Genomic DNA, 15660 nt, shown 5'->3' with positions numbered 1-15660 from the left:
ATGCCATTCTCCCAAATCACCCCACCCTCTCCCTCTCCCACAGAGTCCAAAAGTCTGTTCTATACATCTGTGTCTCTTTTGCTGTCTCGCATACAGGGTTATCCTTACCATCTTTCTAAATTCTATATATATGTGTTTGTATACTGTATTGGTGTTTTTCTTTCAGGCTTACTTCACTCTGTATAATTGGCTCCAGTTTCATCTACCTCATTAGAACTGATTCAAATGTATTCTTTTTAATGGCTGAGTAATACTCCATTGTGTATATGCACCATAGCTTTCTTATCCATTCATCTGCTGATGGATATCTAGGTTGCTTCCATGTCCTGGCTATTATAAACAGTGCTGCGATGAACATTGGGGTACATGTGTCTCTTTCAATTCTGGTTTCCTCAGTGTGTATGCCCAGCAATGGGATTGCTGCGTCCTAAGGCAGTTCTATTTCCAGTTTTTTAAGGAATCTCCACACTGTTCTCCATAGTGGCTGTACTAGTTTGCATTCCCGCCAACAGTGTAAGAGGGTTGCCTTTTCTCCACATCCTCTCCAGCATTTATTGCTTGTAGACTTTTGGATCACAGCCATTCTGACTGGTGTGAAATGGTGCCTCATTGTGTGTGGTCTTGATTTGCATTTCTCTGATAATGAGTGATGTTGAGCATCTTTTCATGTGTTTGTTAGCCATCTGTACGTCTTCTTTGGAGAAATGTGTATTTAGTTCTTTGGCCCATTTTTTGATTGGGTCATTTATTTTTCTGGAATTGAGCTGCAGGAGTTGCTTGTATATTTTTGAGATTAGTTGTTTGTCAGTTGCTTCATTTGCTATTATTTTCTCCCATTCCAAAGGCTATCAACATAATAAAAGCTATATATGACAAACCCACAGCAAACATTATCCTCAATGGTGAAAAATTGAAAGCATTTCCCCTAAAGTCAGGAACAAGACAAGGGTGCCCACTTTCACCACTACTATTCAACATAGTTCTGGAAGTTTTGGCCACAGCAATCAGAGCAGAAAAAGAAATAAAAGGAATCCAAATTGGAAAAGAAGAAGTAAAACTCTCACTGTTTGCAGATGACATGATCCTCTACATAGAAAACCCTAAAGATTCCACCAGAAAATTACTAGAGCTAATCAATGAATATAGTAAAGTTGCAGGATATAAAATCAACACACAGAAATCCCTTGCATTCCTATACACTAATAATGAGAAAGTAGAAAAGGAAATTAAGGAAACAATTCCATTCACCATTGCAACGAAAAGAATAAAATACTTAGGAATATATCTACCTAAAGAAACTAAATATATATATATATATATATATATAAAACTATAAAACACTGATTAAAGAAATCAAAGAGGACACTAATAGATGGAGAAATATACCATGTTAATGGATCAGAAGAATTAATATAGTGAAAATGAGTATACTACCCAAAGCAATCTATAGATTCAATGCAAACCCTATCAAGCTACCAGCGGTATTTTTCACAGAGCTAGAACAAATACTTTCACAATTTGTATGGAAATACAAAAAACTTTGAATAGCCAAAGCAATCTTGAGAAAGAAGGATGGAACTGGAGGAATCAACCTGCCTGACTTCAGGCTCTACTACAAAGCCACAGTCATCAAGACAGTATGGTACTGGCACAAAGACAGAAATATAGATCAATGGAACAAAATAGAAAGCCCAGAGATAAATCCGCACACCTATGGACACCTTTCTTCGACAAAGGAGGCAGGAATATACAATGGATGAAAGACAATCTCTTTAACAAGTGGTGCTGGGAAAACTGGTCAACCACTTGTAAAAGAATGAAACTAGAACCCTTTCTAACACCATACACAAAAATAAACTCAACATGGATTAAAGATCTAAACGTAATACCAGAAACTATAAAACTCCTAGAGGAGAACATAGGCAAAACACTCTCTGACATAAATCACAGCAGAATCCTCTGTGATCCACCTCCCACAATACTGGAAATAAAAGCAAACATAAACAAATGGGATCTAATTAAAATTAAAAGCTTCTGCACAACAAAGGAAACTATAAGCAAGGTGAAAAGACAGCCTTCGGAATGGGAGAAAATAATGGCATGTTTAAAGTAAGTCACAATGTCAGATAAGAAAGACAATCTGCTGACAGAGTGAATCCCAGCCCTCTTCTCACCACCATCCTCCTGTCTCCACTAAGAAGAAGATTCAGTGACACTGGGCCCACATGGCCACATGGCAACTACTGGACCAGGGCTGCTGCACTCTCAGATGTGGTATTAAGTCTTCCCCAGGTCCCTTCTCCAGCACAGCCCCTTTCTTTGTTTTATCAAGCTGGTACCTTTGGACATGTGAGTCTGGGACTCCATGGAGTAGATCGGTGTGAGTTAGGGACCCTGGTCTGGAGAGTGAGCTGGGGACACCTAATCTACAGGGTGACTTAGGGATTTGAGGTCTAGAGTGTGAGTTAAGGGCCTCTGATCTAGAATTCTACAGACAGGGACCCAGGCTGGGCTTTTGAAATAAGTCCAGATCTCTAAAATGAACTTCTTCCTGGAGATTTTTTTAAACCAACAATGACTTGTCTCTGAGAACAGCTTCCATTCAAAACCATATTTTCTGAGCTGGGCCACCAACAGAGACACATCTCTGATGTCTGTGTGTTTATTTTGTACCAGGCCCTGGGCTCATGTTTTACAGTTACTATCAAAGCAACTCTATGAAGTTAATTTGTCCCCATCTCAGAAAGGCAAAGTAACTGATTCCAGATCTAGTACATGGCATAATTTGAGCCCAGGTGATTTGCTTCCTGATCCTAATGCTAACAGTGAGAATAGTGTGCTGCCCTTCTTTCTGCAGGAAAGGACTTTATTTAACAAAGCAGCCAACAGTTGTATAGCACATGCTAGCTACATGCCAGATACTTTCTAGGAACAAATATAAATTTATAAATATAAATTTATTCAATCCTAACAACCCTATAGAGACTATTATTATTCTCACCTCACAGATGAGGAAACTGAGGCACATAGGTACAAAGTACCTTGCCAGCCCTCAGCAGTGAAAGTGAAAGTGCAGAGTCCTAACCACTGGACCACCAGGGAATTCCCCATAGAATCTATTTTCTAAACTGCTGCTCCATGAGCACCCTGGAGCTCTGTTCATTGAATATGTTAATATTACAACCAATTTTTCATACAGCTGGTCCTTTAATAAGTATATTTTAAGCATTTACAGTAATTGTCATGTCTATGCTGAGTGCGATTTATCAAAAGACACATAGACCTCCAAATAGAAGAACATGCACATTTGAGACAGTTGAATAATTAATGTAAAGCACTGGGCCCAAAGTGATATGATCTTTACAAAAAGTTATGCTAAGATATGCTTATAAGTATTGATGTACAACTTTTCTTTACCCCCTTTGTGGCTTTCTTGGACTTCTTAGTTTGTAATTCCTCCCAAAACTTCTCTCTGTTTCTATGTTTGTGTTTTGTGCATTAACATTATTTTGCACTGAACTCAAGACAATAACCTTACTTCACTGAGAGTGCAAGAGGATGTAGATTAGACCAGAAAAATTGGATTTGTTCCATTGTCACAAAATTTCTCTGACATCACCAGAGAACAGGGTGTTCCTCCGAAATACATTCACTACCTGAATGGAAATCTCTTTGAGCACCAATGTCATTCTGTTACAGCCATCTTCTCCATGATTGCATTTAATGTGCTGCAAAAGTCTGCCTTTGAAAACAGTGTTGTGAAACAATAGAATGGAGGGAATGACCTCATTATCATTATCAAGTGGGCCAGTGAAGTGTAGAAGGTATTTTAAGTGACCTCAGACTGTAAAATTTTTATAGTTCTTTTATCTAGTTTTATAATTCATTTTATTCCCTCTGATGTCCTCTGCCCCCTTGCAGGCCATCACTCTTTCCTTGCTACTTCTATCCAAGTAGGGGCTCCAAGCCTCTACCAAAAGACTTAGCACTAAACATAAGATGCCTTTAAGTTGTACACACAGACAGAATTAACTATCACTGAATCTCATAACCAGAAAGCTGTGCTCTTTTCAGTTCTTTTTAAGCCATCTAATCAGTTTAGAGTTAGACGGCTAATTGTCCCTTTCGACAAAGGTAGAGCAGGGCTGTGTAGCTCAGCCTTTGGCAGATAACAGTCTCCCACTAGAATCTGGTAAGTGTTTTCTTTTTGTTGCATTTATTCACATGTAACTTTCTACTCATGGTAAGTGATTCTGGTTTTATGCCCATAAGGAATTATCAGTCGAATAGCAGAGCCAGATATATAAACAAGTAACTATAATATAGTTTGGTAAGGGAACTAGTTTTGCACAGCACAGAGGAAGGAGTGATTAACTCAGCTTGGGGAGCAGGAAAGGAAATGAAAGTCTGTAGTCATGAAATAGTGTGCCTGGCTCAGGAACACCAGTAATTCAGTCCTGCCAAAGCAAGACATATGAGAAAAAGAACAAGACTGAAGGCTTGAGTATGTAGATAAAGGCCAGACTCTGAAGATTCTTCTGTATTATGCTAAGTATTCCCATTTTCTACAATAAGCAATGAGATCTATTAAAAGACTAAAATTTTCTTTAGAACTGTATAGGATTAGTATGCTGCTGCTGCTGCTGCTAGGTCGCTTCAGTCGTGTCCGATTCTGTGCGACCCCAAGGACGGCAGCCCACCAGGCTCCCCTGTCCCTGGGATTCTCCAGGCAAGAACACTGGAGTGGGTTGCCATTTCCTTCTACGTCTAAAAATAAGTTTAGGCTACATTTCATTCCTTAGTCTTAACAGTTTATTCTCTTTTATAGTTTCTTAGTTCCTTTGTTTGGAAATCAGGGTTGGTAGTTAAATACTAAAAAAGTAAAACCAAATGAATCACAGAGTGATTGCCACACAAGCAGACAGAACTGGGTCATTTTGCAATGAAATCCAGCTGTTTCTTCCAAGACCAGGATCACTCTCTTTGTTTTTATTCCTATTCATAATGATGAAAATATATTGTATATAGATTAGTTTAAATCCAAAAAAGGATGAACATTTGAGTAAATGGATTCATCATGGTTTATATAACTTTTCTTGGAGTGCTTTATTTTATTTGAAAAGTTGGCATGAACCCACATGAACCCAAGTGGTGTTTTCTGTTCCATCACGTGGATCTGAATGTAAGAGGCGGTGGGGATTTCCTCTGACCCTTCTTCCTTGTCTGCTTCTTAACCTACTTCCGGTGTTTGGGCAGTTGGCAGCAGCTCTTTGCTGGACAGCACTGACCACGTTAACAGAAGGCCAACAACCAGTGCTATCCATACCTGGAGTTAATTTCATATGTTTTGTTACTCAAGAGATAACAAAATTACAGCTCTATTTATAGCTATTAATTCTTGGTGGTTTTCCAGAACGTGAGAAATAATGTTACAGAAAGTGAAGTTGTTTTTAAAATTAATGCTGAAAAAATATTCATTTCCCATATTACACACTCTTTTCCTTTTACTGAAAACTATACAGATTCTACTTTTCTATAGTTTCTACAGATTTGTCCTGCTTCAAAGGGATGGTTCAACTGCATACCAAATTTTGCATTTAAATTTCCTTTATATTTAGAATTTTTGCTTATTAAAAAGACTTCTGGGTACCTTTACTTTCTCAATTTCTTTACTCAAATATTTATGTAAGTGCCATAAGAAATCATATTTTTAGTTTCCCAAAGAAACTTAAACATGATGTTTTGAAGTGTAATTGGAAATAAGAAAGCACTTAACAATTCTTGCTTAACAAATATCATTTCTTCCATTTTTAATCTTTAAATTTGTATGAATATCACTCTTAAGAAATTTTACATCTCATCTTGTCCAGAATCATAAAAACAATTGGCTTCTAAACCTAATACTGTTTGTCCTATATATGTCTTCTATATCTATTAATGGAAATATAGTCACTCAAATGAAATCCTAAGATATAAAACTGCCTTAATTGAAATTGAAACATACATATATATATACAAGGTATTGTATTTCCACTTTAAGACATATTGGTAATACTATATATCTGCCAGCTTTTAAGATTGCTAAGCTAAGTCACTTCAGTCGTGTCCGACTCTGTGCGACCCCATAGACGGCAGCCCACCAGGCTCCTCCATCCCTGGGATTCTCCAGGCAAGAACACTGGAGTGGGTTGCCATTTCCTTCTCCAATGCATGAAAGCAAAAGGTGAAAGCAAAGTCACTCAGTCATGTCCGACTTAGCGACCCCATGGACTGCAGCCTACCAGGCTCCTCCATCCATGGGATTTTCCAGGCAAGAGTACTGGAGTGGGGTGCCATTTTGCTTTTTTTTCTGGAATTAACTTAGAAAATATGTAATCCCTGTTAGTGTAACTTTATTTGAGATTAAGACATATGAATGAATGTGTTTTCTATTCATTAGTATTATCACACATAGAAATAATGTACAGTTCAACTTTATGAATGTGCAAATGTCTCTTTGCATTTAATATTTCAGCTTCGCCAAACCCAGAAGTCATCAAGATAAATTCCATTCTTGATATAGCAACAAAAGTGGAAGACTACTATCTTAAAGGATATATTGTTGGAGCTATTCATCCTGTTATACAACCTATGGGGCAGCAAAAACACTTGCCTGCAAGTTACCTATACAGAGTGGTGCTATCGCGCTTGAAATTAAGGTAAGGCTGGTGCTCAAGAAAACTGTCACACTGAGAAGCTGTTAAGAGAGAAAGTTTTCTTTGGCTAAAAGAAAAGAAAGTTTGAACACAGTGATGGAGAATAAAGGATAATTAGGGGGTTTGGCTTAAAGGCACATTTTCCAACAGTTGAACATGGATTGGGAGAAGAAAACATCAATCTCCTTCCTTAAAATTTCTCAGGATTGAGCCCCTTGCAGACAAACAGGTCCTTGGTAAGGATGTCAGTGAACAGAAGAAAAGGAAAATATACTCAAGAAGAGTGGGAACACTCCTGTAGCAACTTCACTGAGCTGAAAGAGCTGACTGAACAAGTCCCCTTTCACTGAGCATTTTTTCTGAAGTGTCCAATGTAGTTTTACTAACAGTAGCCACAGAAACTAACTTCCAAAACTTCTACAGCAAAAAAGCCTACATGCTAAGTTCTCATAAACTGGATAGATCTCTTACCAGCTTTTTCCAAAACATAGGAGGTAAAAGTCATCCTTTTTAGATTTTTTTTTAGCTTTTTAAATTTTAATGGCTGCTTTTCCAGACAATACCACAAATGTTTTCCCTAACCTAGCTTGTACATTTGATAGTATTCAAAATACTGTTGTTCCTTACAGGTGGAAAAGTAAAAATAACCAAACCAATGTCTTTGAGACACATATTAAATATTTGTTACACAATTCTTCAACTGTATCAAAATCATCTCAAAGACCAAGGTAGAAATTGTGTTTTCTCTTTACAGTGATGGACTAACAATCACTTTAACTATGAAAGGAGTAAGCAGAGAAGGGAAAATGAAATAAGAGGGAAAGAGAGAAGAAAACAGAAAGATTGGGGGAAAAGAAAAGGCTTTTTTAAAAGAATTTTTAAAAAAAATTTCCAGTGTGCTTTTTTCCCTGTCTGATACTGCATAACTAACTGCCCACTTGGACATTCTGAGAGGACATGTATACAACCAGCTTTCTCCATGACAGGGTGCCACATCAAGTCTTTACTAGTTCAAGCATTACTAGGTAAATAGGCCACTTATCACACAGTAGCAACACTTTATGTCCTAACTACAAATCTTATAAACCATGGACAAGTTATTTTTCTCTTTTTGCTTTACTTCAAATAGATTTAGCAGTGCCCTGCCATGGCTAAGAATAATCAAGGGGGGAAGGTGAGAAAAGAAGAAAAAGGAAAAAGATAGGACAATATTTATCTGCACTTAAAAAGGATCACTTTTGCGCAATAATGAGGTATAGCTGTGATCTAAAATCATTTCTCATAACTTATCAAAACAGTTGATGTGTAGTTTTTCTTTCATGTTAAATTAGAAATTAAATTCTTAGAGATTTTAACCAAGGTAATCTAAATAGAAATTATTATTTTTTTCTGATAATTTTACATAAGAAGACAACCATTAAAGTTGAAATAACAAAGAAAAAGGGATACCTTGACCTTATTTGTAAGTAGCTCACTCATTTTCACATGAGCTTATTAGTTAAAAATTAGCAATTGGCTTCCAACCATAAACATATTCTCTGTTACAGCACGAAGCATTCGACAGCACCCAGTGGACAAAGACGCCCAAGGCTTGTGATTGAGGAATGTCCTTTAACTTATGAGACACAAACAAATGACGTAACAAAAGAACTGATAGAAAAGGTACTAAAATACATGTTTTTTCATGGGATATTGAGAAATATTTCCTATTTCTTCATCAGTTTCCTTTCCTAATTTAAAAGGAACACGGAAATGATAGGTGACTTAGTCTACTAGACTTTAAAACAAATTAAAGCACATTACCAAATTGTAGAATTAAAAACAGAAATAGAGGCCAGTGAAACAGAATGGAAATTTCAGAAATAAATTAATACATATATAAGAAATTTCATAACAAACCTGATAAATAAAATGGAGTAATAACCATTACTTAGTGAATGGTGCTGGGAAAATGGGCAATCGATCGGTAGAAAATAAGACTCCACACATTTCACATAAAATAAAGAGTTAAGTTTTTCAAGTTCAAAAAATCCAAAAGAAAATGAAAGACTGGACATATTTAATTATAAGAGTAGGTTGAGGGACTTGAGTTTGAATATGTAAATATAATTATATACTAGGAAAAAAAGAACCCAGAGAAATGGTCAAGAAATGTGTCTTACGGAAGCTTCATTTTCCGAGTATATAGGAAATGAACACAAAAGCGTGAAAGTACATTCAGTCTTGAATGGACAGACAATCCACAGAAAGTACAAAAGGAAACAAAAATAATGAAGAAACATTTGGCAAAGGGTTCAACCTAGCTAATAAATTTTAATGTAAGTAAAACCTGAGGAGTAATATCTCACCAGTATGGACTGAGAAATTAAATTGAAAATATTAAATTCAGTGCTGTAAAGACCTTTAAGAAAAAATTCAAATATATTCATATACAATGCAGTTAGCATTGGAATAAATTAGTACAGTGAATATCAATTTGGTTATAAAAATCATAAATCTTATTTTATTTTCCTTTTTAGGAATCTATTCCAAGAAATTGACTGAAAAGGGAAAAGTCATGTTTATACAAAGATACCTTAAACAGGGGCCAAATTCTCAACAACTGGAAAACTGAGAAGGAGACAATGGTCTATCAATAAGATAGAGTACTTTATGGGCATTGAACATGACAAGTGCTGTTGAGAGAAAAAATCTATTCAATAGAACTTCATAAACCTTAAATGAAAAATTAAACACTATATGTATATTGATTGAAAAAATTGTACATTCATAAGTATTTGAAGTTGACAGGATTTGATGGCTAAAGTTTGGATTTTTTTAACTTTAGTTGCGTTGACATATGTGTAAGGTTTAGCTTTATTTAAATGAATACAGCCAAAAACCTAAGGCATTTCCTGTCAAATAAGAAACTGTGAAATTTTTTCACTGTTTCTATTGTGTTGTTCCCAAGCTTTAAATGACCGAGTGAGTCAGACTATCTGTGGCTTGTGTTTTGCCAGTTATAGCAGCTAAGTCTTTCCCATTTAGATATAAAGTCACCATTCATTAAGGTTTTTTAGGAACAGTTTTCAAAACTAGATTTTTATAAACAAGGTACTCACACTATTTACTTCTACTATTCTGGGAAATATTTTTTTATGGGAATAAATTCACTCTAGAAACAAAAGTGAAATTGCTAATTTAGTCTTAATAGATCATCATGAGAGCCCTTGTTTTTCATTTGACTTCCTGAACACAGTTAAAGATCTATTTAAACAGGAAAGTACTGTTATTTCAGCAATTAGAGTAATGGGGTTATTTTATGAAGAGAACAGCTTCAGGAAACATAGCATGTGAAATGTTTGAACATTGCCCCCTGTATGAACAAGAGCAATAGATAAGTGCCAAATACTATTTTTGAACAAGTGCCTTATATAAAGAGTTGATTATTGAACAGCTAGATTTTAAGTTATTTTAATATTATGTCAATGTTTGCTCTTTTTTAAATTTAGATTTACAAATGTTTTCCCTAGGATTTCTAAATAAAAAACATTAAAACATCAGTCTTCTAAATTAAAAATGGAAAAGACAGTACTATTCCATAAGATAACCAAACTTTTCCAGACAAAACTTTTTAGTAATAGAGAAAGCCTTCTGCATCCAAATCAACAAATAAGACCTAGAAAAAGTACTTTGACCTGTCTCCTTACCACATCTCCTCTCCTCTCTCAGGAGTCCTGATATAAAGGACAATTTATGGTTAATTTTGAGGCTTCTTACAGTGCTACAATCTTAATGTGTTAATTTATAGCAGTAAATGATGCTGTGTCAGCAGTGTTTGTCCTAGCTCCATATACCCATAGTCTCTGCCTGGCTCAGAATTCCCTTCTCTTCGGCTAGAGCTAAGTTACAGTCGGCCCCTTTAAGTGGATATTGCAGCCTGATTTCACCCTGCTTCTTCTTTTTTAAAAAAATGTTTATTTATTCGGCTGCACGGGTCTTAGTTGGGCTTCCCCAGTGGTTCAGCTGTAAAGAATCTGCCTGCAATGCAAGAGCCGTAGGAGACACAGGCTCGATATCTGGGTCTGGAACATCCCCTGGAGGAGGGCATAGCGACCCACTGCAGTAGTCTTGCCTGGAGAATCCCATGGACAGAGGACCCTGGCAGGCTACAGTCTATAGGGTTGCAAAGAGTTTGTCACAATTGAAGTGACTTGGAACACACACATGGTCTTAGCTGTGGCATGCAGAATCTTTAGCTGTAACATGCAAACTCTTAGTTGGGCATGTGGGATCTAGTTCCCTGAGCAGGGATTGAACTTGGTCACCCTGCACTGGGAACACGGAGTCTTAGCCACTCGACCACCAGGGAAGTCCCTCACCACTCTTCTTACTGGCCTTTTTCATTCCCTTTCATTTCTGGCTATAGATGTTTGCACTTGCAATCCGCATCATAACTCTTTCTTCCCCTACCAAGTAAATTTAAAACACTTAAAACATTTAAAGTAGTGAGAATATAAAAGATGTTGCTACTTATTCATTTTAACGTATTTAACGAATACTTATAGAGCACGTATAGGTACAAAACATTGCAACACAAAAATGAGTAAGATAGTGCCTACCCTCAAAAGAATTGTGTTTAACACAGGAGAAAGACATGACACAAAAAGAACAAAGAAATGATGCAAAAGCAGAGAAAAAAAAAGTGCCAAGTGTGAAAATAATCACTCTTAAGCTCTCAAATGATTTCAGTGGCATGTCATGTGTTTCTGAACCCTACTCAGTAACTGACAAGATTGAATCTAATTATGTGTATTTGGCCCAGAAAGGAGACAATAGCTTCAAGATATGACCAGAGCAGAGTGGGAGTATGAATTTGGCTTATGTATATGCATACACATTTGTAAAGAGTAAGTCTTTTAACATTTTTCTTTACCTACATCAAGCAAACAAGACTGCGTGTTTTCTGCTTTTAAATTAATGTCTCTTCTTTATTAATTAAGATGTATTTGATAATGTTATTTTTGAGCATTTCTTAGAATAGTTTTATATTTTACTTCAACTGGAGAAACCATTGTTAACAGGGCTGCAAAAATCATGCTATAGAATTATTAGTTCTTCCCAAATAATAACCTTTTGGAGAAAATACAATTCTTGTTTTCATAATTTCTAAAGTATATTAGTTCTGTTTGAAGAAGTCAGAATAATAGTGTGACACTGTCTTAGGCTTGGTGCTGTATTAGAGGTCATTAGTTTGTTTATGAATAGGCCTTTAGTTACTGGTCGATTTACTCCTTTTCTAATGGATTTCCTTAATAAGCCTAAAGATTAATTGATAAAGTAATCAATGTAAATGAAGTTTACATTTTGTTCTACCATCTCTTTTTAAACCTCAGGTTAATGTAGCTGCTAAAAGAGGAATGAGATTTGTTGGATTCATATCACAGCACTACCCACCACTTAAATTCTGCAATGGAACCAACCTCGATGGAGACATTGAATCAACACTGCATGTGAGACACAGTCCAGAGGAAAACTGTAAAAACTGGAATGAAGGAACATTAAGTGGACAATCGTCTGAAAGTGGAATCGAGGAAGAACTGCATCATGAAAGCGGACAGTGTCAAATGGAACGAGATGGCAGCCCCAGTTTCTCTAAATCAAGAAAACGAGAAGGTAATAATAGACAAGAAGAGTAGAAATAGAATCTATATTCATTTAAATTTAGCGAAAATATGTTTTGAAGGGTTTTTAACAAATATGAGACTAATTATATCTCTAAAGATTAATGAATAAACTTGTATAAACTTGTCTTGATTTTTTAAAATTATTACAGATGGACATAAGGTAGGACAGTTTTCCAGACAGTTATCCCTGGCATGGTCATACACCATCCACGTAATGAAACTTTGTGTTAAAAATTGGCTTCCATTTAGTCATGAGCCAATACCTCTGTAAAATGAAGGCTGTGCATGTGTACCAAAACAGTGATTCTGTAAAGAAAGCTGTTCTGATTTATGTTTTTCCCTAAAAACAGTCCGTGAGAATTTTAGTTTTGGCCTTTCCCATTTCATGGATGGTTTTCACCTTTGAAGTTAATTGGCCTCCTTTAATCACCAATTGGAATATGAGAATGCACATCATGATGAAACAATTAATATAACAATAGTGCCTGCATCCTTAAATAACTTTAAACAATAGTTTTATTCTTCTTTGCAGCTAGCAAGCCTTCCCAAGAAACTGAGAGTATTTTGGACTGTTCTAAGTTTTCTGATACATTTATGGGCATGCTTTAAAAAGCACTAATAGAGAAAATCAAAGACTATGTAAACCTTAGAGTTAGGAGTTTACAGTCAGACTGCCTCAGTGTCTTTATAGAAAGGTGTTGCTGTGATAAATAGAAATGAGATGTCTACAAAGTGCTTATTCTGCCTGGCGCAGAATAGACTCTGTATTGTTAGCTGCTATTAACTGATCCTTTGATCAGTCTTGGTGCTGAGGCCACATGCACTGGTGGTATCAGCTTTCTGGGTTGTGGTGAGATTGCTTAATATTTGCGCGTGGCAGACACTCATTGGACCATAGTCATCATGGCCTCCTTAAGAAAGAACCAAGAGCATTTCCCAGCTCATCATCTCACCACCTCACCACCACCAACACCATTCCATTTTTCTTTAACCAGTTCTTTAGCTAACTACCACCCTGATTTTTCTGTAGTGTGAAAAATTTAGGAATGTAAGAGTGAACGAGTGTTGGAAATATGGTCATTATTATATTCTATTTAATATCATATTATATGGTCAACTATTATATTCTATCCACATGTGTGCTGCATGCTAAGTCCGACTCTTTGCGACCCTATGGACTATAACCCACTAGGCTTCTCTGTCCATGGGACTCTCCAGGCAAGAATAATGGAGTGGGTTGCCATACCCTCCTTCAGAGGATCTTCCTGACCCAGGGATTGAACCCAAGTCTCTTGCATCTCCTGCATTGGCAGGAGGGTTCTTTACCGCTAGCGCCACCTGGTATCCATGGCTACTTTTAAACTTCTGCTCATTCCCATCCTGACTTTGATTAGATCAATTGTCTATTCCTAATCTTTTAAATTCCAAATCAAACATGTTACTTAATTATCAGTCTTTAGACTCTGCCTGCTATTTAGTTTATTTTAAAACCCTGATAACTTTTCTATGCCAGGGGTTGGTTCTTAAATTTTGGTGCAGGGGGTTGGGAGTAGACACATAATAAAGACCTCTTGGAGAGTCTCGTGAAATCCATGGAGACTCAACAAGAAAAATACAGATAACACACATATTCCCTAATACTGTCTGTGATGCAAATGACGTTAGACTTCCTAATGCACAACCAATGATGTGGGTCCATGGAACTCCAAGTTAAGACTTTGCTAACTTCCGTGGTGGATTCATGTCAGTGTATGGCAAAACCAATACAGTATTGTAAAGTAAAATAAAGTAAAAATAAAAAAAAAAAAAGAAGAATTTGCTAACTTAAAGTAGTATGCATTCTAGAGTCACTTTCACATATGTATCCAAGGAATGAATAATGTTTGTAATAACAGAAATTCAGTAATAATGTCTATTTCTATCAATAGGAAAAAAAGTAAACTTGAATGCTATGTAACAGTTAAACTAAATGAACAAGACCTACATGTATTAATTACACTTGTAAAACATAATGTTGAACAAGAAAATTAATTTATATTGTAAGAATTAAAGATTTTAAAATTTAAAAAAAATAAAATAAATAAAATAAAATAAAAAAAGAAAATTAATTTATAGATTGATACATACAACACACCATTTTTTTAAAAATTTTAATTGCAAAACCTCGTTTATCTGTATGCCGCTGCTAAGTCACTTCAGTCATGTCCAACTCTGTGCGACCCCACGTACTGCAGCCTACCAGGCTCTTCCATCCATGGGATTCTCCAGGCAAGAGTACTGGAGTGGGGTGCCATTGCCTTCTCCTTATGTGTATAGACATGTATTTTAAAGAACAGAAGTACTGGTATGAGAATGATTAACACCAAATTTATTACAGTAGCTATTTCTGGAGAACAGGATTAGGAGAGATGCATCCTGAGTCTTAACTACATACATCTCTCATTTCCTTGAAAAAGCTCTGATGCAAACATGGCCCAAAGTTAACATTTGATAAAACTTGCATGGTAGGTAATTTTATTACTATCTGTGCCTGTAAGCTTGAAATAGCTCGATTAATTAAATTTAAAAAAAAAACAATTTTAGTAATCCGTTCCCTTTTTTCTTCCTTCTAAACACCCATCCTCAGATAACAAGTTGTATACAGTTTTCAATGTTTTTGATGATGAATCAACCTGCTGGAACTATCAGGAAGGCATCCTGTCAATGAAAGTAACAAGAAAAGGCTCTGTCATTAGTACACTTGATGCTGATTGGCTGGAGTTAACTACATTTTATTATAAACAAGGCTTGTCTTTAATTGATTCCTTTGTATGCTGGGAAACATCGAAAGGTAAGTTTTATATTATGATATGTTGATACCTAAAAAATTTGACCTGTGTCAGAGTTGGTGGCAATGTTTTTGCCTGTCAAGTTCAACGGCTAAAAGGACAGATATTATTACTAAGAAAAAAGATTATTGCACAATACAGTTCAGTTCAGTCGCCCAGTCGTGTTGGACTCTACGACCCCATGAACTGCAGCACGCCAGGCCTCCCTGTCCATCACCAACTCCCAGAGTTTACCCAACCTCATGTCCATTGAGTCAGTGATGCCATCCAACCATCTCATCCTCTGTCATCCCCTTCTCCTGCCATCAATCTTTCTCAGCATCAGGGTCTTTTCAAATGAGTCAGCTCTTCACATCGGGTGGCCAAAGTATTGGAGTTTCAGCTTCAACATCAGTCCTTCCAGTGAACAACCAGGACTGATCTCCTTTAGGATGGACTGGTTGGATCTCCTTGCAGTCCAAGGACTCTCAA

At 36.3% G+C, this 15660-nt stretch overlaps 1 protein-coding gene across 1 annotated transcript in view; it reads left to right on the top strand.

Annotated features, from left to right (window-relative positions):
• Window positions 1-15660, top strand: part of RFTN2 (raftlin family member 2) — an 82528-nt gene that overhangs the window by 15721 nt on the left and 51147 nt on the right. The window contains exons 2-5 of the mRNA XM_068969295.1: window positions 6515-6698; window positions 8243-8357; window positions 12071-12350; window positions 14982-15191. Of these exons, the coding sequence (XP_068825396.1) occupies window positions 6515-6698; window positions 8243-8357; window positions 12071-12350; window positions 14982-15191 (789 nt within the window). The remainder of the gene's footprint in view (window positions 1-6514; window positions 6699-8242; window positions 8358-12070; window positions 12351-14981; window positions 15192-15660) is intronic.

Source organism: Capricornis sumatraensis, chromosome 3, assembly GCF_032405125.1.
Source record: "Capricornis sumatraensis isolate serow.1 chromosome 3, serow.2, whole genome shotgun sequence".
NCBI classification, from domain to species: Eukaryota; Metazoa; Chordata; class Mammalia; order Artiodactyla; family Bovidae; genus Capricornis; species Capricornis sumatraensis.
This window is presented reverse-complemented; position numbering and strand designations above follow the sequence as displayed.